This window comes from Ochotona princeps, chromosome 15 (genome assembly GCF_030435755.1).
Source record: "Ochotona princeps isolate mOchPri1 chromosome 15, mOchPri1.hap1, whole genome shotgun sequence".
In the NCBI taxonomy this organism is placed as follows: domain Eukaryota; kingdom Metazoa; phylum Chordata; class Mammalia; order Lagomorpha; family Ochotonidae; genus Ochotona; species Ochotona princeps.
The window spans coordinates 14342676-14366724 of NC_080846.1; the positions used below are offsets into that span (position 1 = coordinate 14342676).

Consider the following 24049-nt stretch of genomic DNA (forward strand, 5'->3'; position numbering starts at 1 on the left):
GAAAAGTAGGTGTTCATTCTTATCAAGAAAAACATAATTTTCGGACAAAGTGGAAGATGCAAGCATTTGCAAATCTGGTTTTATATTCAGTGGCCACGTTCATGGACACTGGTGTTCTGAGCAGCCTGCCCTGGGGAGATTTGATGCTGATCGTCTGTGTTCAACTTCAGTTCCTCCGGTTTCCGTTTCTTCCTCACTTGGATGGTGAGTTGATGCTGGGTGGCCTCTTCGATGTTCTGAAGCAGGTGCCTTTCCCACTGCCTGACTCGCTCCATCGCAGCAGCCAGCTTCTTCAGGTTTCGTCTCTTCCTGTGGGTTACGTTAGAAATGCCGGGCAATCCTGGCCAGCAGCTTATATGCAGGGACTCGTCCTGATGCTGCTCCAGCACCAACAAGGACGACCCACTCATTTCCCTCCCAGGAGCGGATTGGTGCTGCTCAGGTCCAGACCGCCTACTGGACTCCCCAGAAGCCCAAACAGTAGAAAGTCTCTTCCTTCTGAAGGGGGTGATACAGTTGACCCCTGTCAAGTGGGTACAGCGGCCCTGGAAATGCACGGGAAGTGGGGACCCACCCGCAGAACCCCGTTCGCTGAGGTCCAAGCGATCTCCCAGGAGCCTAAAGCTCCAACTGAATGCCTCTTCCTCCTCAGGGGTGCTGTGTTTGATGAGCTTTCTCAAGAGTGGCCTTCTCCTTAGGAAAGAGGGGCTTTCTAGCTCAGACGAATTCAACCCCAGGGGCTGCCCTTCGGGCCCCATCTTGTTCCCTGCCCGGTCGCTGTCTGCCGTTGCAGAGGGCACGCGCCCTTAACCTAGTGCCTGAAGGCCCAGTGAAAGGCCACTGGCCCAACAACTCTTCTTTCTTTCTCCAAACATCTGAAAGTCATGCTTAATTGCTACCGGTGAAGGTCCTTCCTTGCATCATGCTTTTAGATATTCAGGAGTTGCTTTTCCTCTCCAGCAGTTCTCGTTTGCTAGGCACATGCGCTTTCAGCTGACTCACAGCTCCTTGGATGCTGGAACCCTTCCTTACTCAGTTGGTTTGTTCCTTTGTGTCACTGGTTCCCTTGGCTCGGCTCTGACTAGTGGGATACGTTAACTGAAGACAGTTCTACCCCTAAGAAATGCCTCACTGTCCTTGTGCCTATGGAGCGGCAGTTTTCAGGCTGGCTGCCAGTCACAGCTGAGGCGAGGAAGCACCAAAAAACCTGTGTTCTTGTCCTCACCTTACAGGTCCTGTACTGCTGTTCCTTGGGTAAGGAATGATATGGTAGGGAATAGAATGGAAAGGGAGAGCTAACCTTGCTCCTAGAACTGCTCTTGGCATTATCTTAATTCCTAGTAATAGTAGCTTTGTTTAAGGCACAACAAACAACAAACTCTATCAATTACTCAGTCATGAAAATGAAGGATCATGAAATTCAAAACTGTGGAATCTAGATATCTATCTATACCACGTATTCTTAAAGATACAAATAAAGATTAAATGTGCTACATTTTGAGAAATCAATCTATTTTCCTGTCTTTTTTCTCCTCAGGGGACATTTCCCTAGGAGAAAGTTAAGTATCAGAGACCAAACTTTAAGGTTTCATTTTAAATGTGGAAAATACTCTGCTTCATATATTAACATTTTAGCAGCTCCAAATTCATTCCTGGTATTCTGCAAAGATATGCTGGCGCTTGGAGACAATATAAAACATCACAAATGTGTAACTGTGTATTTAGTAAGTACGGCTAGATTTCCAAAATGGTTTGCACCAAGACAAAATTCTATTTTCCATGATTTTTTTCTGGAATACTCTCAACGTATCTCATATTACAAGTAAACTCACTCCAACGAGCAGACCTATCAGAGAATGGCAGGACAGGTGCAGGGCAGTGACCACAGCGTGTCCAGAGCTCTCTGGAGAAGGACAAGTTTATCAAACAATCTTCTGCGTTATTCCTACAATCCAATACATATGCATGATTAGCCTTTCTAAATAATATAAAAAGTAACTGAAAATCCTCTCAATGAGCAAGCAAACAGAGAAATTAAAAAAAAAAATTAATTTGCAAGTGTCCTTACCCCAGCATGGTGTACATGTGAATCTGCATGTGCACATACATGTTTTGAAGAAGTTATGATAAAGATTAGTCACTCCTCACCATGGTGTTGAGGATTTTCCTGCACACCCCCCCCCCAAAAAAATGTCCTGCACCTTAATTGTCGACAGATGTCTTGTTAGAGTTACAAGACAGTCTAGATTATCCTAAAATCTGCCAAGACCAGCAAAATTATACTTCAACACAACAAACGGCTAAATACTAAAATGAAATAGACACAAGACAGCTGAATGGTACCTTATAGCCATTTTAAGGTATATGGCAGCCGGTCCTGTATATGAACTAAAATTGAAATGTCAATGAGCTAATCAGAGGTTGTGGTTAAGAACTTGCTTTTTTTTTTTAACATACTGGTTACTCAAAACCATGTCAATTCCATAATGTTGCAAATTGCTGTTGATGTTATACTGGGACTCTTAATTGACTGGGATGATATTCTACCAGCTCTAACTTCGGACCAGAAATGGTCTCCCCAAGAAACTGTTCAACCCATCTGGACAATAAGTAGCTGGACTCTATGCTTGGTATACGTTTGCAAGGAAGGAATCTTGATTGAATTTGAACTGTAATACTGCATCAAGGTGGAGGAATCCACCAGGGGGGATGGGCGTGGGGATGGGTGGGGGGATTCCCAGAGCCTATGAAACTGTCACATAATGCAAAATAATTAATAAAAAAGAAAAAAAAATGAAGTTATGATAGCCAATTAAATGACTGGGCCATATATTACCTGTAAGTTACTACTCTCCCCTTTTCCTTAGCAATAGGGTTTTTTATGTTATATTCAGAATAAAGACTATATACCATATCTTAGCTTGCCAAAACCATGTGACAAAGCAAGGGGCAATGGCATGGAAACCAAAGTCTATGAACAGCTCTACTACTGTTTACTGCAAGGATCAATGACAGAATGTCTGCAGTTTCAGTCGACACCTCGAACCACAATACGGTCTTGCAGGCAGGACCAAGAACCAAGAAGGACACAGAGAATAATAATAGGATAGGCCAGAGCTGTCTGAGAACTATGGAGTTATTATCTCATCCTAAAAGATTTTGAGAATTCTTTCACAGAAGAACAAAACAAACTTCTATGTTCTCTAAGCCACTGCTATAGTGCAGATTTCTAATATATACAGCGAAAATAGAATTCCAAGGATCAGATAGAAATACAGTAAAAATTTCTGAATATTTTAAAAAATACAATTCAGCTACATTTAAATTCAGCTACATTATTCAGTTATTACCACTAGTTAATCTTTTATTAGCACTCACTAAATGTTAAAATAAAGAATAATCTTTTTAAAATTTTTAAGAAACTAAATATGCTCAACTATATTCTAAACAGTGTATAAATTCTGATGTAGACAGAACAATATTGTAAGGAATACTATTTCATTTAGTTTTTAAAATTTATCTACCATTAAAAAGTATGCCTGTGTAAAAAAGGAATAGTGTGTGAATGTTTGCATAGGGAATGACACAATTCTCATGATATGACACTCTGATCAAAGTAATACTGGCCTATGAAACCATGTCCATCATTCCTAAAACATGTCAGTATCAGGTGTACACTAAACAAAGAAATAAACAGAAATCAATACTTACCATATTTGAAAAATAAAGTATTTGGGATTGATTTCTTGGCTACCAATTATTTGATCTAATAAAATGTTGTTCTTACATAACCAAATAATAACCAAAATCGTAAGAAATTACAATGAACTACTCTCTCAAGTAACAGCTAGCTTTCAGTGGCCAAAGTATTCATTCTTGGCATGACCTCCAAAAAGAAAAACACTGTCAAGTTACTATAATTGGTGATACAGTTTGAAATTAAAGTAAATATAACTGAATGTTGATTAAAAAATAAATGAAGAATACTTACAGGTGACATCTTGTCCTTTTCACAATAAGAAGTCAAAATCCCACATTTTTGATAAATATCAATCAGATCTAACATATTACTGTTCTTCAAGAAATCATCATAAGTTTTCCTAATGTCCTTGTAATGCTCAACCACTTCCATATTTTCAACTGGTAAGTTCAATTTCTCGTGTAGTAAGTACTTCCAGGTCAATAAAACATCACTGAGAGAGACAGTAAATTCTCCACTTTGCTAAAAAGATAATACAAAAAAGTCAGGTATCAGAATATTCAGACTTGCAGTTGAGATGAAAACAAAACTTGAATTTTTAAAGTTTTGATGATTTATAACATATGAATAAACAATACAGGCAAATATGTACATGACAAAATTGGTGAACTGTCACTAATTCCCAGAACTGCTCTAAATTTTTTCTTTCATAGAAAAAGAAAGTCGTATGTATTTATTTGAAAGAGTTACAAAAAGAGAGAGTGAGCTCTTTCATCTGCTGGTTCATTCTTCAGACAGTGGCAACAGCCAGCACTGGGCCAGACCAAAGCCAGGATACAGAAGCTTCCTTCCAGATAGCCAATGAGGGCAGTGGGGTTGAGCACTTGGGCCATCCTCTGCTGTTTTTCCCAGGCCTCTACTGGAAGCTGAAATAGAAGCGGAGCAGCAGAGCTGGCTCCACTTCAACAGGATACTATGTACACTTGTTGTGACCTCTCTCTAAATTTTTTTCTATCCAAAGAAAATATTTCATTCTGTTAATATTTAGTTATTTAAGCTACTGATTTTATTTTAATTTCTTATTTTAAACTGTCAATGCCATAGTGAATTCCCATGCAAAACCATAGTCTACATGGCAGCCTAAAAATAGGGTCACAGAGACTAAACTTCTTAAAATCATGTTTCATTTTACTATTGTTAACAAGGAAAACAAAACTTAAAATCTTGGGCCAGAAACAATTTTAATGCATTCTTATTCACAGACATATTAAACTATAACAAATAAATGCTACAAAGCCATAGTCAGTTTTCTTTCTGTAAGTTACCATGTTACTAATCATTCAAATCATTCTTTCTTTTTTGACCGGCTATTTTTCCCAGAAGAGACAAAACAGATTTTTAAATCTAGCTACAGTGACATATCATTGCTGAGAGACTCAAAATGTTACCAACATGTTCATGTCAATATTTTATCATAAGGCTTTCTTTAAACTCTTCTTCAATATTCACATAATAAATTCTCTCCGTGGATATGGTGAAGACTTTTTTTTAACTGATTGAATTCTCCCACATTAATGTCCCAGACACTAACAATGAAGCCTTCCAAAAATTGCCAACTCTAATTCAGTATAAAAAAAAAATTCTAATTACCTTTCTCGAACACAGATGGGTAATAAACACGTTTAAGTATTCACATACAGTCTTGTGAAACATAATATGCTGCTATTTTCTCTCTCTTTGTTTTTAAAGATTTTCTTTTATTGGAAAGGAAGATTTACAGAAAGGAGAAACAGAAAGATCTTCCATCTGCTGGTTCACTCCCCAAGTAGCCACAACCAGAGTTGAACCACTCAGTAATGAGTACCAGGAGCTTCTTCTAGGTCTCCTATGTGGTGCAGGGTCCCAAGGCTTTGGGCCATTCTCCACTGCTTTCCCAGGCCTCAAGTAGAGAGCTGGATGGGAAGTGGAGCAGCTGGGAGACACAAACTGGCACCCATATGAGATTCCAGCATGTGTAAGGCAAGGATTTAGCCATTGAGCCATTGTGCCAGGCCCCACTGCTGTCTTAAGATCTGTACTATATTAGCAGTTTTTGCTAACACCAGTGTCTTTCCATGAGTTGTATTTAAGATCGATAGGAATTTAGGCAGATCTATAAATCAGTGGAAATAAATTGTGACATTACTTTGACCTGATGGAAGAATAATTAAAAGTAATCAAATACATGCAAATAGTATACTATTTTCTATGTATGTGATTCTTTTTAATACCTCCAGCCCTTTAAAGTTATAGCTCAACCTTGACTCAACCCTCGCTGAAAATAATCAAGCATTTTTTTTTACACATTGACACAAAGAGATAACTGAGTGGACAGAGAAACAATTTAGTGGCTATGTTCCTTATCAAGAAACTTCTAACGTTCTGGTCCATCTGTATAGCATAAACAGCACGTATACAAGCAATAATCTTTACGTCCTTAATTTCACCAATGTAGAAAGCTTAACTAAATTAAAATAATGCTTACATCTTGATTTCCAACCAAAGACAGAATACATGTAACCAATGATGACTTAGCGGGCATGAATACCCATCTTTTTTGAATATGCATAACTTTACTTCAGTTACTATGTACAACGTCCCATAAAACTTGCTTTAGTTGCTAAACCAATTAGCTCCTGGTTTATAAAAACCAGGAAACTCCTTCCTGCTTACAACTTAGACCGTCATTTGCATTTTGCCACTGACATGAATACTGAAAGAAACTTCAGATGGGCACCATGACACAGTGGGTAAAGCTACCATCTGTGCCATCAGAACCACATGGGCACAAAGTTAAAGTCCTGGCTACTCTACTTAAGAACCGGTTCACTTATAATTTGCCTGGGAAAGCAGCAAAGGATGGCCCAACTGCTTGAATTCCTATAACTATATGCAAGAACAGGAAGAAGTTTCTGGCTCCTGGCTTCACATCAACTGAGTTTCAGCTATCTTGGCCATTTGGGGAATGAATCAGTGGACAGAAGATGTCTCTCTGTCTTCTACCTCTTTCTCTTTCTCTTTCTCTCTCTCTGTCTCTTCTTCTCTCACTCTGTAACCATGCCTTTTAAGTAAATCAATAAATCCTTTAAACTACTTTTAAAAAGAAGGAATTTTCAGGTAATCCACACAATTGCACTATAAACCTATCCCTTCATGGATTTTTACAAAAATCAGTGACTTTTATCAATTACTACACAGGTTTATGATAAGGTATTCAGATTGCCTTAAAATAATTAGCTCTTTATTCAACCAAAGGGGACAACTAAACAAATAAATGCCATCAACAAACAAAATCATCCTATCATTAGGGTAGGGTAAATATGTCATGAACATAAAAATTCACAGCATTTTATGAAATTAATTCAATGAGCAGGCAATAAAAAAAAATACCAGCAACTTTCAAATCTTGGCTCTCTAACCCAAACATAAGACAGGTTTGTAATTTTCCAGTACTGTAGCAAAACCTGTACATTTTACTTTCTGATCCCAAAGGCTACATATCAGAAAATGTCCAAGTGGTATTTAAATTAAATAAATCTAGCTACTTAAGAATTTCAAAACTAAATTGCTTTATCTCAAAAATTCTTAAAACTGTTTTAGTACATCATTAATATCTAAAATAAATTAAGATTTTTGCCTAATATATGTGGACAATTTATTCTCACCCTGTTGATTCCCACTAGTTAAACTATGTAAGCTCCTGATCTTGTGAGAAATGGTTTTGACTAGATTAGCAGTGTTTATACTGGGACTGCAAAAACATTTTAAATCCAAATAAAAACGTACTCCAGATATCAGTTTTCATGATCAGGTGCCCACTATGACAGCATATTCTATTATTCAAACCAGTAACAACTGATTGAGAGAATCTGTGGTTAAATCAGAAAATGTTTTGCTAGGAAAACATGCCAGCTGGCTAGCATATGAAGAAAGTTCAAAATGTTCAATGCTTTAATTCTCTGATAGACTTGGGCTTTTATTTCACAAGCAAAAAATGAGAAAAGTAAATTACACATTTTTCAAAATACTTGCACTCTGTATATATCAAAGTTATTTTTCTAATAATTTGAATTTCAAATAAACTTAAAATTTTTAATTAACTTGATGCTTTTATTGTTATCACTAGAGGAAACATAGCAGGATTTCCTAAAGCACCAATTGGGTATATGACCTAGAGTAAGATGTTAAATTCAGTAAGAATCTACTTCCTTGATTATAACATTAGATTACACAAACTAAATAATGCCAGAAAGATGTATAATCAAAGGTAAAATCTGTGTGGGTAGTCAAGAGGTGGTTCCATGGAACACAATTCTAAAACCTCTATCTTGATTAGGTCGCTATCAGTCCATCCTCAAATCTGTGAGCCAAAGATTCTGTGGTTACATTCCATGAAGTTGAGAAATTAATAACTTCTTCTGTTTCATATAATGGAACACCTAAACCCTTTTTTAAATAAGACTATATAACACGAAAAATATGCTATACAATTTCATTGCCAGAAAAATTTACCCTATCAAGGCAATGTCAAAGAAAAGTCAAAATATTATCAGTCAATGAGTTATTTGCCATATAAACAAATCAATATTCCTTATTGATCTATAATTATACTGCTTAGCAGTATAAAATGCTAGAGAAGCATTATAAGATCCAAGCTAAAAAAAAAAAATTCCCCGCTCAAAAAAATGCCCATAACCTAAAACTCGAAGATTATTTTACTTTACTTTTCCTTCATTCCCAACTAAGTGGTTAATAAAAGTGTTATTAGCTAGATCCTATTAGGAATTCAAATTTTATTATAATAAGCTTCAGTTTTATTTTACTTTTTTGCTTTAAAGTTTTAAAGATTTATTTATTTTTATTGTAGAGGCAGATTTACAGACAGAGAAAGTGAGACAAAGAGAATGATCCTCCATTTGCTGGTTCACTTTCCAAATAGCTGCAAAAGCTGAATCTGAGGCAATCCAAAGCCAGGAGCCAGGAGCCTCCTCCAGGTCTCCCACGCGGGTGCAGGGTCCCAAAGGTTTGGGCCATCCTCCACTGCCTGCCCAGGACACAAGCAGGGAGCTGGTTGGGAAGTGGGGCAACCGGGACACAAACCAGCACCCATACAGGATCCTAGCACAGGCAAGGTGAGGGTTAGCCAACTGAGCTAACATACAGGTCCTAAATTCAGTTGTAAGGGCTATAGTCTAGGACTATGCTGCCAAACTTAAGAGAATTGAAAGCCTAAAGGAACTCAAACACAAGATGAAAACTATAGGTAAGGGTTATACACAACCAACTCTGCCCTTTTATTACTATGCATTACTTATAAATATACCTGCAAACCTATGGATATGTTGTTTCCTTTGGTTGAGTGCTTGGAAATCAGGGCACATTTGAGAATGACTCAGCCAACTCTGTGGAGAGTTGTGGACCAAGGACAATAAAGAACCCCTTCCCTTGCTTAACAGCAGGTTTTCCTTGGCTAGCTCCCATACTAACACCCTACAATAGTTACTGTCCCGTAGTCTGCACAGAAACCCAATAACTGTCTTTACTAAATTTCTCCTGCCTATCTTTTAGGGGGAGTTTTCAAAAAAAAAAAAATTAGAACCAGTTACAGGGCCCAGCATTACGGCTCAGTGGCTAAGTCCTCGCTGAGCATGCGCCGGGATCCCATGAGTGAAGGTTCATGTTCCAGCTGCCCCACATCCCATTCAGCTCCCTGCTTGTGGCTTGGGAGGGCAATGAACGACAATTCAAGGCCTTGGGCCCCTGCACCCACATGGGAGACCCAGATGAGGCTCCTGGCTCCTAGCTTTGAATTGGCTCAGCTCCATCCTTTGCAGCCATTTGGGGAGTGAAACAGCGGATGGAAAAATCTCTGTCTCTGTTTCTTTCTGTAAAACTGCCTTTCCAATAAAAATAAATCTTACAAAACAAAAAAAAAAAGAGTGACAGCCATTATGGCCACTGGAATCTGCAGACCAACACAGGCTGCCTTGAGAGCTACCTGCGGTCCACTGTAGTTTCAGTGCTCATCTTTGAACATGAAATGTCCATGGGAGCACCTCTACCCACCATGTCTCACCCGCTCAGTTTCCTACAGTAACATTCCCAGATGTACATGTGGGCTACCCCTAGTTTTTTCCAATAGCATATATGATTCTGCTATAAAAACAAATAACTCAAATAAGCATTTATAAATATTTAAACACTGTAGTTTCAGAAAAAAATTAAAATGGAATACAGCTTTTCCCCTTCCCTAATAAAAGCTGAAAACATGTAAAATGTGGATAAGTTCATGATAGTTTTCTATTGACATAATTAGAAATTCTCGGGCCCAGCATGGTAGCCTAGTGGTTAAAGTCCCTGCCTTACATCTGCCAGGATCCCATATAGGTTTCACTTCTAATCCCAGCAACTCTGCTTCCCATGCAGCTCCCTGCCTGTGGCCTGGGAAAGCAGTCAAGGAAAGCCCAAAGCCCTGGGCCATTGTACCCACGTGGGAGACCTGGAAGAGGCTCCAGGTTCCTGGCTTCACATCGGCTCAGCTCCAGCCATTGCAGCCACTTGGGGAGCAGACCGAAGATTTTTCTATCTTCTTCTCTGTGTCAACCTGCTTTTCCAATAAAAACAAAAATAAAAATATTCTCACAGTCACAAGCAAGATAAAGATGTGTTTCAAATAAACACCATGTTTGGAGCTTCTTTCTCATTACACAGGCATTTCATTTCACAGCACAACTTTTCACAGGCAGAACTCTGTAACACCAAAACTTTCAAACAACTTAAGTTAAAGCTCTGGAAATGAACAAAACACAGCTGGCATATGAGAAGCACATACAGCTGTTAAAATGGATATACTAAAGCAACTGCTCTATCAGTACCTGCAAAGGTCTTAAAACAATCTTGATGGAAAAACAAGATACAGAAAAACTTGACACCATCTGTTATCATCTGAAAATAGACACTGTACGAGGGTAATTTTGCTGACTATATATGCAGACAAGCCTCTCCGGGGAGAGAATACCTAAAACTGCCACCAAAAAAAAAAAAAAAAAAAAATGCAAAAAAAAAATTTTTTAACTACTGAATCACTCATAAAAGAAAAAAAAACTACAAAGGTCAAAAACAAGGACAATGTACAAAATAGAGGCATAAGCAAACAGGCTTTGTCTGACACTGGGTTTATACAAGCTGTGAGAATAGTTTACGAGGCAAAGCTAAGACCAGCAAATACACCAGAAAGACTTCTGCTCCCTTTGTAATATATGAAACAGAAACCTTCAAAAAGGTCCACAATTGGAGCCAGCATTATGGCATGGCACGCTGGAACGCCACCTGAGAAACCAGCATCTCATATGAGTACTGGCTCAAGACTTGGCTGCTCCAATTTTGATCCAGCTGCCTGGGAAAACACTGAAAGCTGGCCCAAGTGGTTGAGCCCCTGTGCTCATGTGGGAGACCCAGGAACATCTGCTGGCTCCTGCTTTCAGCCTGGCCAGCCTGGGGAGTGAAACAGCAGAAGGAAGATCTTGATCTTTGTCTCTCTCGGTCTTTTTATAATTTTGCCTTTCAAATAATAATATAAAAGAGAGAGGGAGAGAAAATAAAGAAAACAAAACAAAAAAGGGCAACATCAACACTTAACACAGCCAATAAGAAAAAAATACTGTCCAACACAAGGTAATAAGAGAAATTGTGCAGTGAAACAGTTTTTGCAGTAGCTTCAGTATGACACCTCTCTGAATAAACACCTCTTAGATTTTGGACTAAAACCGTTTGCCAAGATAGTGGAAGGCAATCATTTACCTTTGCAGGAAACGAAGTTTATTCCCTAAGGAAAAAAATGGAGCTGCTAGATTGATGAGTGCAACTAAGGGCAGGGAAAGGAATCACAAAATATGTTTACATTCTGAATTTTGGGTTCCCACCTTATGCCTAACACATCAGTGGTTGGACTTTACAGCACTCGTATAAGAAGAAAGAAAATTATTTTGTCAGGAAAACACCTTCTCAAAGGAGTATCACAAGGACAACTCTATCAGATGTTTCCCCATCCAAAGACCCAGCCAGTCTGATAGGCATTTGTCTCTGTTTAGATACAAGTAGTTGGCCAAAGGTCATCAAGAGGAAACTCTAAGAGGAGAAATGAAACACAGTACATAGCTAAAGCTTGGACGAAACAGATTGCTTAAGAAAAAGAAATTTTGGCTAGACATAGGCAACTACCTAGATTGCATTCTACCTAGGCAAGTGTTACACTTCCATGAGAAAAGCACCTAATAGCTCTCAGGCATTCTGGACCTGGTTAATGCCAAATTCACGTTATCCATACCAGTATGCCAGCACAGCTGCTTATTCTACTTTTTTTTTTAAGTTATATGGGGAGCAAACAGGATTGGAGACCCACGAATGAATGAGCATGGGCCTTGGGTATGCAAGCAGCCCCCAGGATGGCATGGCACACTACAGGAGGATGGGGCTTGGCCTGCAGGTGTTTGTGGGCATCAGAGGGCTGTGGATTGCTCAGGGAAGTGGGTCTGGAGATGTGTACAACTGAGATCTGCTGAGGGAGAATGTCGTAAGAGAGTGACTTCTCAAGGACTGCCACCAACCAGTCTACTACACTTACAGGTAAACGAAGGGACTAAGCCCAGGTGGTTCAGAGCAGGGAAACCAAATGACCTTTCAGGGACAATCCAATACACCCACATAGTAGATCTGACCTGGGCTTACTGGTATCAACCAATACCAACCGGCACACGAAAGCAATGACAAGGCCAAAGTCAAAAAAACAGAATTCATCTGAGACCTCCCACTTCAGAGGCAGGGGCCCAAACACTTAGAACTGATATATAGAGAGAGGAGAGACAGAGAGGAAGATCTTCCGTTGAATGATTCACTCCCTAGTGACTGCAACGGCCAGAGCTGAGTCAATCAGAAGCCAGGAGCCTGGAGCTCTTCCAGGTCTCCCACACAGGTGCAGGGTCCTGATGATTTGGACTGTCCTCAACTGCTTTCCCAGGTCACAAGTAGGGAACTGGATGTAAAGTGGGGCCGCCAGGATTAAAACCAGTGCCCATATGGGATCCCCAGCGTATTCAAGATGAGGACTTTAGCCACTATGCCACCACACAAGGCCCAAATAAATCTTACCGCTCTCTTTTTTTAAAAAAAGATTTATTTATGTTGGAAAGGCAGATTTACAGAGAGGAGAGACAGAAAGATCTTCCATCCACTGGTTCACTGTCCAAGTGACCACATGACAGAACTGAGCCAATCCGAAACCAAAAGCCAGGAGCTTCTTCTGGGTCTCCCACGTGGGTGCAGGGTCCCAAGGCTTTGGACCATCCTCGACTGCTTTCCCAGGCCACAAACAGGGAGCTGGATGGGAAGCGGAGCAGCTGGGACATGAACTGGTGCCCATGTGTGATCCCAGCACATGCAAGGCAAGGACTTTAGCCACTATGCTACCATCCTGGGCCCCATCTTATCTCTTTTTAAAAAAACTTTATTCCTTGTTGTTATTACTGAGTAACCTATATAGAGCTAGTTTGCGACTATGTAAGTTTTTTTTAATATTGTTTACATAGTTAAGAGGGATGCACACCTGTGTGACCTGCATTTAGGGCTGGGTGGGTCAAGATCTGAAGGAAGGTGTGTGGGACAGGTGTTTCAGGTTGGCTTTTTTTTTTTTTTTTTTAATCTTCTCCCATGTCTGCAGATGGGGAAGGGGAGGGAGACTATGAAAATCATTTAAGCAGTATCCTCGGAACATGTTCCACATTGGGGACCCTGGGATGACATTGGTGGCCGTGCTCCTTCCCCAGGTACTAATGTGGTTGGGCTGCTGGGAATGGCCCTCTCCGCTTCTTCGCCCCCTTTTCCCAGTTATAAGAAATAAGAGTAGAAACATTTGTCTCATCTACTTTGCCCCATTCCTCAACCCTCTCCACCCTAGTTGGTTACCCAAATGAACATACATCTTTCTCAACTATGTAAACATCATCAAAAATAAAATAAAGTTATCATTAAAAAAAGAGCACCACCTATATCTCCTCACTAGAAGATTAAATCCAAAAATGCAAGGATTTCTTTCCTTGCTATATTCCTAATGTTCAGAATAATTCCTAATACATAATAAAAACTCAATAGGTATCTGTTGTAAGAATGAAAGACTACATAAATCAATATAATATTTTGCCAAATTTAAAGTCTATCTTAATTTTACACTGCTTTAAATATGCCTGCTATCCATGTGTGAGAAAAATTATCTCGTTTTAAGATCATATATTTCTTGAGGTGGGTGTCTGATCTACCAATTAAGACATACTTAACCCACAGAGTCTGAAACTAGACCTAAAATATGAAAATACTTATATTCACCTTTGTGGATTTATTTTAGGAAATAAAGGATGTCTTATTGAAACAGACATAATTCTGAGCCACAGCTATGATAGTAGTTGCAAGTATATATTAAGCACTTCCCATCAAACATCCTATGTGCATGTCCTGTGTTCATTAAGCACATGAAGCCTTCGTTTTGAAAGTGTAATATTTTGACAAAAAATATGCAAAGGCAATTCATTGTGAAAATCATGTAGTATCAATATTGTAAAGAAATGATATACTTAAGCTGAAATTCATTCGAACAGCGACAACCAAAATCAGAAAATTCAGACTAAAAAAAATTCAGTTAACCTAAACGAAGTTGACCAACCTGCTTGTTGTTCTCCGCCATAGCAAGCTGTAAGGCCAACAACATGGAGTCTGCGCCACACACAGTGGTTCTCTCAGAATTACCCAGAGCGCGCCAATTCCTTCTGAACTCCTTAATCATAGCCAAGACAGACTCCTGGTGAGACACAGCCATTCTTCAAAGCAAGAAAGAATACCATGTTAGAGTGCCTTGTTTTAATTGGAAATTAATGTTGAACATGTGTAAGCAAGCACAATTAGAGAAAAATAAGCAGTGAACTAGAGGTCACGCCAATGTTTACCAAGACTGCTTTTAATTAAGTTTAGGAAAACAGAATAATACAATTTCTGCCCAATCATATTTTCCTCTTTAGTTTTCTTAAGCCAAATCTTTTGAAATAACGACATTCAACCTTTAATTCTGAAAAATCACACAAAACAGACATGTAAATTCTGCAAATCACAGATCCAGGCAAAACTAATTAAAGTTGTATTTGAAAAATTTTGTTTGGAAGTAGAGGTAGTATCTGTGGTGGATTAGCATAAGGAAAAAAAATAATAAAAACAATTTCTATACCGGCCCAAAAGAGTGTTCTATTCTTCCAGCCCTCTGAATCTGGGCCAGCCTTGTGACTGGATGTGACCAGCACAATGTGGTGACAACGGCAGGACAAGAATTCTAAGTTAGGGTTTGAAGACATCCATGTAGAAGAGTTAACATGGCAGGAATGCCCGGTATCCTTTGAAGCCAAAGGTACTTTCTGTCAAATCCTTGCTTTTCCCCCGGAATTCAGTGGATGCACAAACGACGCCTGTTCAGCGCCCACTGGAAATCAAGGCACGGAGTCCCTGCGGAGCGTCCCTCACAGACAACATCCCACCACCCCCCGCAAGGCAGCAAGCCATTCTGCAAGGAGAGAATCCTTGGAACCTTGGGACTGGTCTCCCCTTGCCTTTGCCCTTTCAGCCTTTGCTTTTCGCTGAGCTTGTCTGGCAGCCTTGTACCTCAGACTATCTTTCAAACAAGAACTTGCAATGTGAGATGATTTATGAAAGACACCTTCTTCACCCAGCACTCTCTCTCCCCCTCCCATGGGCTGGAGGCACACCCCTTCGTATTTAAAATTTCTGAGCAGAGCAGAAACGTGGTTCCAATCTTCTGGAATAAATGGGACGTTTAGCGAAATGGTGCTAGGCGGTAAGTAGGCGCTCAGCTAACACTGGCAGTCGTGGCTGGGACCTGAGGCAGTCACAGAACGATCCCGGAGGGTGGGGAAGGTGGACCTCCCAACCCTGACTCCCGGCCTGTGGAATGGGCTCAAACGAGCGCATCCGTGAGCCTGTCCTCCCACACACCGACGACCCTTCAGAACCTTCCCATAAAGCCCCGGAACCAAGCAAGCTCCAAGAACACCGCACACGGCGACACGACACCTGCTTGTCTCCCAAACAGCTCGGCCTGCAGCAGCCTAAATCACCACTTCAGGTGGGACAGGTTAGGCACCGCAGAAAGCCAGACTCACCTAGCTCCCGGCGATGCGCAGGCGCAGAGTCCCCCGCTGCGGCCCCAAGGCTCCTCCAGAGCCCGGCCGGTTCCATTTCAAATCTCGCGGCAGGCCCGGGAGCCAATCGCTGCGCTCGCCCTCCGACCCGGAAGCCCAGCCGGCGCACGCCGCGGCAGCCCAGCGCGGAGACCAGGTGGCTTTTGCGGGGTCCCTGGAGCTGTCCGGTGCGTATCGCGCGGGGCTCCCGAGGCGCCGCGCTTCCTGGCCTGTGGTCTGCCCCTCCCGCCTCGGGATCAGGGAGGTGGCTGCGGGGCCTCTCGGGACTTTGTCCCTCCCTCCTCCCAGCTCTGGAGAGAGGCGAGTCCAGTCCGCGTGGTCCAGGCGACCCTTGAGGACGTAGTGGTCCAGGGCGCTGCCCTGTGAAGGTTAGGTAAGCTGCCAGGGCCAGTCGCCTGCCCCCCGAGTCTCAGGCACTTCCCGTCGTGCTGTGACCCCCATGCATAGCTGGTCACCCCCTCGAACAGGTGTGCAGTCCCTGCCGTTCATTCGTTGAGGTGACTGGTTTATAAACCCCAAAAAGTGGAAGATAATCGGCAGACACTTTTATGTTTTGGTGACTGAGTTCATTTTCCCTGACGACTCTTAACTCGGGTTGGATGTAATTTTCAAAAGAAGGGGGCGGGGATGCAGGTGTAACCCATGATGCTGTCAGCACAGCGTTTAACATAATCCCAGAACAGTGCTCCCTAAATGTGAAGGACGCTTGACTTTGACGAATATATTTTCTGTTAAAATGATTCCGTTTTCAAATACTCGGGATGTCATCTAGGTACACAGGATTTTTGTGGTATTAATCTTTTGTGGATATGTATTACAAGTGTGGGTTGAAGAAAGATTGTGGAGCAAGGCTTGAGCCATTGATCGTTACATCGAATGGCTTTTCCTGCAAGTGTTTGTTCCTAACTTCAAAATGTTAGGGTTTTTTTTTGGGGGGGGTGGGTTGTTCTTACAATGCCATAACTTGATTTGGGTTCATTGCTGAGTAACATGTTGGCTGTTAATAATTGTTTCTGGCCTGTAACCCACAGTTTTGTGATGTTTTCCTGTAGATTGCGATTCTATTGTTATACCTGCCCGAGTTCTGACAATACAAGATGAAGCAAGATGCCACGAGAAATGCTACCTATACCGTGGATTGTGAGGATTATGTGCATGTGGTGGAATTTAATCCCTTTGAGAGTGGGGATTCGGGAAACCTAATTGCGTATGGTGGCAATAACTTTGTGGTCATCGGCACGTGTGCGTTTCAGGTTAGTGTGCAAAGCTGCAGTGGACAATAGTGAAGACATTTCAATGATAAGAAAACTGGTACAAACAAAAGCTAACTTTTGAAGGTGTATTGACTGTAAATGTTAGAAAGGGAAGATTAAAGACATTCCCAGCAAAATATACCTAAGATTTGTAAAAATAATAATAATAATAAAAAATGCGTATATGTAGAAAGGAATGAGAAACCCATATTTTTCATCGCGGTTAGTAATGAAACATTTGGACATACAAAGTCTGTGACTTAACTAAGCTTTGGAATGTAAAATGAAAGCACCAATTAAGTAAATACAGTTGATTTTTCTGCATTGTGCTTTAATTGGAAACAAGCTAATAATGAGGGTCTAAGAAATGACCTTTCTGGAGATGTTACAGGTCTTCTGAGACTTCCTATCAATTTCCTTTGATTCATTTATCTCTCAAGTGTACATCTGGACAATGCCAAGTAGGAGCTCTTTGTTAGAACTGAGCAGACGGTTCAGCATGGGCTTCAAGAGAATGAATTCTAGAAGCAGGTGTTTATCCCTGCTTTGCTATGCCTCTTAATAGCTGTAAGATCTTGACCAAGTACTTGACTGTCCTGTAAGGAAGAGGAAATAATGCTCAGTGGAGTTCTCTGAGAATGAGCTAGCATGTGTCAGATTCCCAGAAAGCATCAGCACCCTGTAATTCATGTACCTAAGTTTAGTTTACCTTGATATGGGCAACAGTGATACTCAGTCGCAGCCTCTTACAGGCGCCAAAGTTAAGATTGCTTTATGTTGAGCACATCATTGTTAGCATGCAGGAAAGCTAGTGTGCATGTAGGATAGGAGTCCAAGAAGGGGGATTGGCACGATAGCCTAGTGGTCTTGCACACACCAGGATCTCACGTGGTGCTGGTTCATGTCCCAGCTGTTCCATTTCCCATCCAGCTCCCTGCTTGTGGCCTGGGAAAGCAATACAGCATAGCCCAAAGCTTTGGCACCCTGCACCCATGTGGGAGACCTGAAAGAAGCTCCTGGCTCCTGGCTTCGGTTTGGCTTAGCTCCGGCCGTTGCAGCAACTTGTGGAGTGAACCAGCAGATGGAAGATCTTTCTCCCTATCTCTCCTTCTCTCTGTAAATCTTAATTTCCAGTAGAAAAAAAAAAAGATATAAACAAAAAAGAGTCCAAGAAGGAACATTCAACCCTCAGGAGTCTCTAGTTAATCCTTTGTTTATAAGAACATTATTCATAGAACTGTATTACTCAGATTAACAGAAGTAATCTAGCAATGACCAATTTTTGCTGATTGAAGATAATGTCATCACTAACATGGTAGCATATTGTTCTGAACTTTATTTGTTCTTTTACTGTTTTACTCGGGAGCAGTTCTGCATCTACAGTGCACTTCATAATATTTTATTTCTTACATTTATTTTTAATTATTTGAAGGAGACAGAATGTTCGTCCACTGATTCACTCTCCAGAGATGTACAATGGTTCGGTTTGGGCCAGAACAAAACCAGGAGACTAGAATTCAGTCATCCACATGGGTAGCAGAAACTCAAGGTGCTGGCTCCCAGATACGCACAAAGAAGAAGCTGAAAGCAGAGATGAACTTAGGAATCCTGAAATCTACTCAAATCTTAGGCTCCCTGATAATACATGAGGATGTTTCAAGTGACAGCTTAACCACTGTGCCAAATGCCATTCCTTAGAATGTTTTGACATCAAAAATGTAATTTATCATTTTACAATAGCATAAATTTATGAAGCTGTATATTTCGGTGCATTCATGTGAGGGTGGTTGTATATCTTTTATTGTCCCATTGCACTTACACTAAGGTGAAGTATGAAGTCAAGGCATCAGATTGTTGGTGCCCAAACAGAATGTAAGCTCATTGTCTGTTCCAGTGAAGGTGGGAATTCCTAACTTGTAGGCTACATATGCCCTTGAACCTAATTTCATTGGAGCTACCAGGTTAGGATCCTATTACTGAAGGCAAATAGTATAGGAACCTCTTGAAGAAAACTAAGGAAACATCTTTTCTCCAGGCAGGTCACCAATTTACTAAAGAAGAAAGCAGCCCCTCTTGGCTAATTTTTACTTTATTACTTTTAAAAATGATTTTTGCTTTGTTTGTAATTTGATTTTGCTTTTTCTAAGATCTATTTTTTCATTTAGGACCTATTTATTTGAAAGGCAGAGTGACATAGACGGGAGAGATAGAGATCTTCCATGTGCTGGTTCACTCCTGAAACAGCCCCAGTGGCCGGGCCTGGGTCAGGCTGAAGCCAGGAGACTGAGCTCCTTCTGGGGCTCCTAAACAGGTGGCAGGGGCACAGGCACTTCGGACATCTTCCAGTGCCTTCCAAGGCGCATTAGCAGAGAGCCAGGTCAGAAGTAGAACACTCCAAACTGGTGCTTGAACATGAAGTACTAGCATGACAACTAGCAGTTTAATTCGCTGTGCTGTGACACTGGCCCAAAATTAGTGGGTATAGGGGAGGATTTTTTTTTTATTTTACGTATAGAACCTACAAGTTCTATAGCACCCAGTTCATGCCAGTAGGCCTATGAGAAAACTAAGGTAAATTTCACTGGAAGGTTTTTTACATCCCTGTCAAAAAGGCAGTATTTGTTTTAAACTAATGATACTGAATGTGCATCTTGAGTGTGTTCACTTCAGGTAGATCAGCTCTGGCTAGATAATTTGTCACTAAGTGAGGCTATTCTGTATGGATTTAGAGACAGAATGAGAGCCCTTCCATTTAATTAGCCCTACTGACATTTGTATGTGTCCCCGAAGTAGTGGCTAGTTGCCTCTCTCCATATTCATCAGGAAATGGTTGTGTTAACTTTTTTTTATGTTAATAGATTTTTTTTTAAAAAACGTTGAATAAAAGGTTTGGACTAGATAAATTCCAGTCTTGAAACAACCTATGTATTTGGCCTTCATTGGGTGTGTTGGGACCTACCAGTTTCAAAGTCTTACAGCAGCACTTCCATCAACCTGGCTTGGCCCCAACCTCAAATATGTTGGAGCCTTGTAAAATCGTTTGTATTATAGCAAGTTTCCCAAAGTGCCTTAATTTTCTGCCTTTACAATACTGCTTACACTCCAAACTAAGCCCAGAATAGCATTAGGCACTGCCTGTACCACACGCAGGCTGGCTTGTTAGTTGACTCACTGGCAGACAGTGCTGCCAGGAAAAAAGGTTCCATGGTAATACACAAAGCTTAGGCTATACACCATCCCTGCAATTTTTTTATCTCCATGGCCACCCAATAATTCATTTATACTTTGAATAACAAATTGCAGGAGCTAACCTTCAACACTGTTGTTAATAGTAGCAAAATAATGTGTTCTCAGACAAAAGCCTCATTTTTTAGAAGAACGATTTGTCAAGTCTGGGAAAATAGATGTAATTCAATCTGTGAAGTCAGCTATGATTAGGCTGCTAAGCTTTAAAATTGCTTAGTGGTTGCTGCCTTGGCATATCTGACTGTTAACCATACAGCTATTATACACCCAGATTATAAAATAATAAAATTTGACAGTGTTTTTCTACTTGATGAGTGCATTTCTATTTCCTTCTTTTATTTATGGAACAGTTTTTTGCTGTTAACTCTGAATTCAACCAAAATTTATTTTCTAATAATGTCAGCATTATATAGAGAAAGATCATGTGTCTGTGAAATGATTTTACCATCATCCCAAAGGCTGGAAAAGTCAGCATATCCACCTGCATTCAGTTAAAAGTACACATTATAAATGTTTGCATTTGAATTCAAGCTGAATGTATTTCAATTCGATAAGTATGAAATTTGATCTGCGGTAGATTGTGATATTTTATAATCCTATAAATTTATAAAAGATATTAAACAGGATTCCTTGGACATCTTTGTTACAAAAAATATTTAAGATTTTTTTAATAGGTCAGATATACAGAGTGGTAGATCTGATTCACTCCCCAAGTGGCCACAATGGCTGAAACTGTGCCCATCTGAAGCCAGGACCCAGGAGCTCTTCCAGGTCTCCCACGTGGGTGCAGGGTCCCAAGGCTTTGGGCTGTCCTCGACTGCTTTCCCAGGCCACAAGCAGGGAGCAGGATGGGAAGTGGGGCCACCGAGATAAGAACCAGCACCCATATGGAATCCTGGTGCATATAATGCAAGGACTTTAGCCACTAGGGAACCGCACCAGGCCCTGTTATGAAAAATTTTGCCTATAAAGTCTATACCCAGTTTGATACTGATGCAAATAACAGAACAATGATTTATTTTTAAGATTATACCACTAATAAATGTACATAAGACGTAAGAAGAGTAGATCCCTGCATATGTAATATTGAGCTTAAGATAGACATTAGCAGTTCTTTTAAACTTCATTGCTGTTGGCTGACATTGTATTTGTTAGATGCCTCCTTGCCTAACTACATTTGCTTTTACTGCTGTATAGTGTAATATAAATACACCGCAACATATTTATCCGAACTGTATTGTTTTGGATTACTTGTACTTTTTTCTATTGATAATATCACCAGAATGCAAAGCGCCATGTTTTGTGCTCATCTTTATTTCTCTTCCTCCCTGATGCTTTGGCGGTTTAAATGCCCCTCTTTGTTTAAAGTTGTTACCAAACATATTTTAATATATATATTTAATAAGACAAGATAAAACTATCTTTGACTTCTTCACGAAGGAGTTAAGAACCTTTCCCATATGAGTTTTCACTCCTGCAGACTTCCTGCGGTATTGTAGTTCCCACACTTCTTGCTTTAACCTGCAAATTCAGGGTGAGCCTCTAATTGCTGTGGCTAAGAGTTGCTTACAGTTACCACCCACCTGTTGCATTTTGTACTCACTGTCTCTTTCTTTGCTTGAAAGCACATCCTTTATGGAAGAATTGCAGACTTTTTATTTGAAGGGCCAAATGCTTAAAGCTTTCTGATAGATATTATCGTTCAGGTTTTGTTTACTTGCTTTAACAATAGAACAATCCTCAGCTCTTAGGCCACATAAGCTTGGTCCTAGGCCACATTTGGCCCATGAGCCACAGTTTGCCAGCTCATGTTTTAGCAAGTCTTTATTGATGTTAACTCTTGGCTTGGTCTTTCGGAGAGTATTCTAATGCAACCTTTTTCTAGTAAATTACTATGATTCCAGTTATTGTCAATCTGTTTTGAAGATTCTACTAATCTTGTTTTCTGCCAAGAAATTGATTGTTGATCTAATCATTATTCTTTCAATAGAAACCTTGGCTTTCTAGCTTCAGTTCACAAGTTAATTCCCATCTCTGTGCGGGGTAGGGGTAGGGTGTAGGAGGGTGGAGTTGTTTTTGGAAATTTCCATGAATAATATAGCAGCAGATCTGTTTTTATTTTAGCTGCCTGGATTTATTGCCCCAAGTATGATTGTTGATGCATCTCGTCAAGTATGGAAAATCATTTGTAACTCTGAAAATACTGCTTATTTCTCCATTCTCTTTGTGACCTATACAAGCTTTATAGTGGAAATTGTCACTGAATTCTCTGTGCCTCTCTTCTTTTTGTCCTCACTGTATTCTGCGTGATTGTTTTAAAGATTTATTTTGTTTCTATGACAAAGTCAGATATGCAGCAGGGGAGAGACAGAGAGGAAGATCTTCCGTCCGATGATTCACTCCCCAAGTGAGCGCAACGGCTGGAGCTGAGCCAGTCCGAAGCCAGGACCCAGGAGCTTCTTCCAGGTCTCCCACATGAGTGCAGGGTTCCAAGGCTTTGGGCTGTCCTCGACTGCTTTCCCAGGCCACAAGCAGGGAGCTGGATGGCAAGTGGGGTTGCTGGGGTTAGAACGGCAACCATGTGTGATCCCGGCGCGTTCAAGGCGAGGACTTTAGCCGCTAGGCCATGGTGCCATGCCCCATGCGCAATTTTTTTTTTAATTTATTTGTTTAAAAGACACAGAGGTTTTCTATCCATCAAACCACTCCCCAAATGTGCCAAGATAAAGCCAGGAGCCTGGAGCTTCATCTAGGTCGCCCACAAAGGTGGCAGGGGCCAGCTTCCTCTGTTTTCCTGAGTACGTTAGTAGGGAGCTGGTTTGGAAGTAGAACATCCAAGACTAACTGGCGCCCATATGGAATGCTGACATCACAACCTGCTCTCCTTCTTTCCGACCCTTGGGAAATTTTATTTTCAGCTGCATCTAAGCATTGATTTTTGTCGTCATTTTAAGTATCCTATCTTCATCTCTAAAGGTTTGTATAGTTTGGTTTTTTTAATTGACGAATAATTATTTGTGCTTATGGGATACGTGTGATGGTTTAATGTATACAAATTAGCTTGAGAACATGTCATTACCCACATCATGTGTTGTGATGCTACATCATGCCCTTTGAGCAGTATCCTTCCATTGTGTCTGTCCCAGCCACCCTTTCTGTCCCAGCACCATTCTCCATATTTATGAGTTGACTTCAACTCCTCCATTTCTGAAAAATACATTACTTTATGATATTCACTATAATTTGTGATGACTGTCACAAAAATTTATTCCTGCTTTGTAGAGTAATTTGAGCCAAACCCTCTGCCTCCGCCTTTCCTGTTTCCAGTCTCTGCTATTCTACTCTGCATTCATGAGGTCTTTAGATTCCACATGTACGAGATCTTCAGAAACTTCACATAAATAAACTTTTGTTTACATTTTGTATGAGTGGGTTTTTATGTTTGTTTTGTTTTTGTTTTTGTTTTGGCGGAAAGTCAGATTTACAGATAGGAGATAGAAAAGGGTCTTCAATCTGCTAGTTCATTCCCCAAGTGGCCACAACAGCCGGAGCTCAGCCAA

General features: G+C 40.6%; 3 protein-coding genes across 5 annotated transcripts in view; 1 reads left to right on the top strand and 2 right to left on the bottom strand.

Annotated features, from left to right (window-relative positions):
* PARPBP (PARP1 binding protein) overlaps nucleotides 1-16409 on the bottom strand; it is a 47106-nt gene extending 30697 nt beyond the window's left edge. For 2 of the 3 annotated variants that reach the window (XM_058673544.1, XM_058673543.1), the window contains exons 1-3: nucleotides 15952-16063; nucleotides 14451-14604; nucleotides 3992-4222 (exon numbers count right to left, since the gene is read on the bottom strand). In XM_058673544.1, the coding sequence (XP_058529527.1) occupies nucleotides 3992-4222; nucleotides 14451-14603 (384 nt within the window). In that variant the 5' untranslated portion in view covers nucleotide 14604; nucleotides 15952-16063. Of the gene's footprint in view, nucleotides 1-3991; nucleotides 4223-14450; nucleotides 14605-15951 lie in introns of all 3 variants that reach the window. The other variant, XR_009246750.1, reaches the window with a different exon arrangement.
* Nucleotides 53-788, bottom strand: CCDC201 (coiled-coil domain containing 201). The gene has a single exon (XM_058673546.1). It carries the CDS (start codon nucleotides 756-758, stop codon nucleotides 87-89), a length of 672 nt encoding a protein of 223 aa, XP_058529529.1. The 5' UTR covers nucleotides 759-788; the 3' UTR covers nucleotides 53-86.
* Nucleotides 16410-17086: 677 nt separating the features above from the next.
* The window catches only part of NUP37 (nucleoporin 37), a 32380-nt gene continuing 25417 nt past the window's right edge, over nucleotides 17087-24049 (top strand). Inside the window, exon 1 of the mRNA XM_004589602.3 lies at nucleotides 17087-17243. Within this exon, the coding sequence (XP_004589659.1) occupies nucleotides 17088-17243 (156 nt within the window). The 5' untranslated portion in view covers nucleotide 17087. The remainder of the gene's footprint in view (nucleotides 17244-24049) is intronic.

What these genes read in the sequence shown, in the direction of transcription:
- CCDC201 (XM_058673546.1), bottom strand. Translation starts at nt 758, where the DNA reads ATGGGGCCCGAAGGGCAGCCCCTGGGGTTGAATTCGTCTGAGCTAGAA.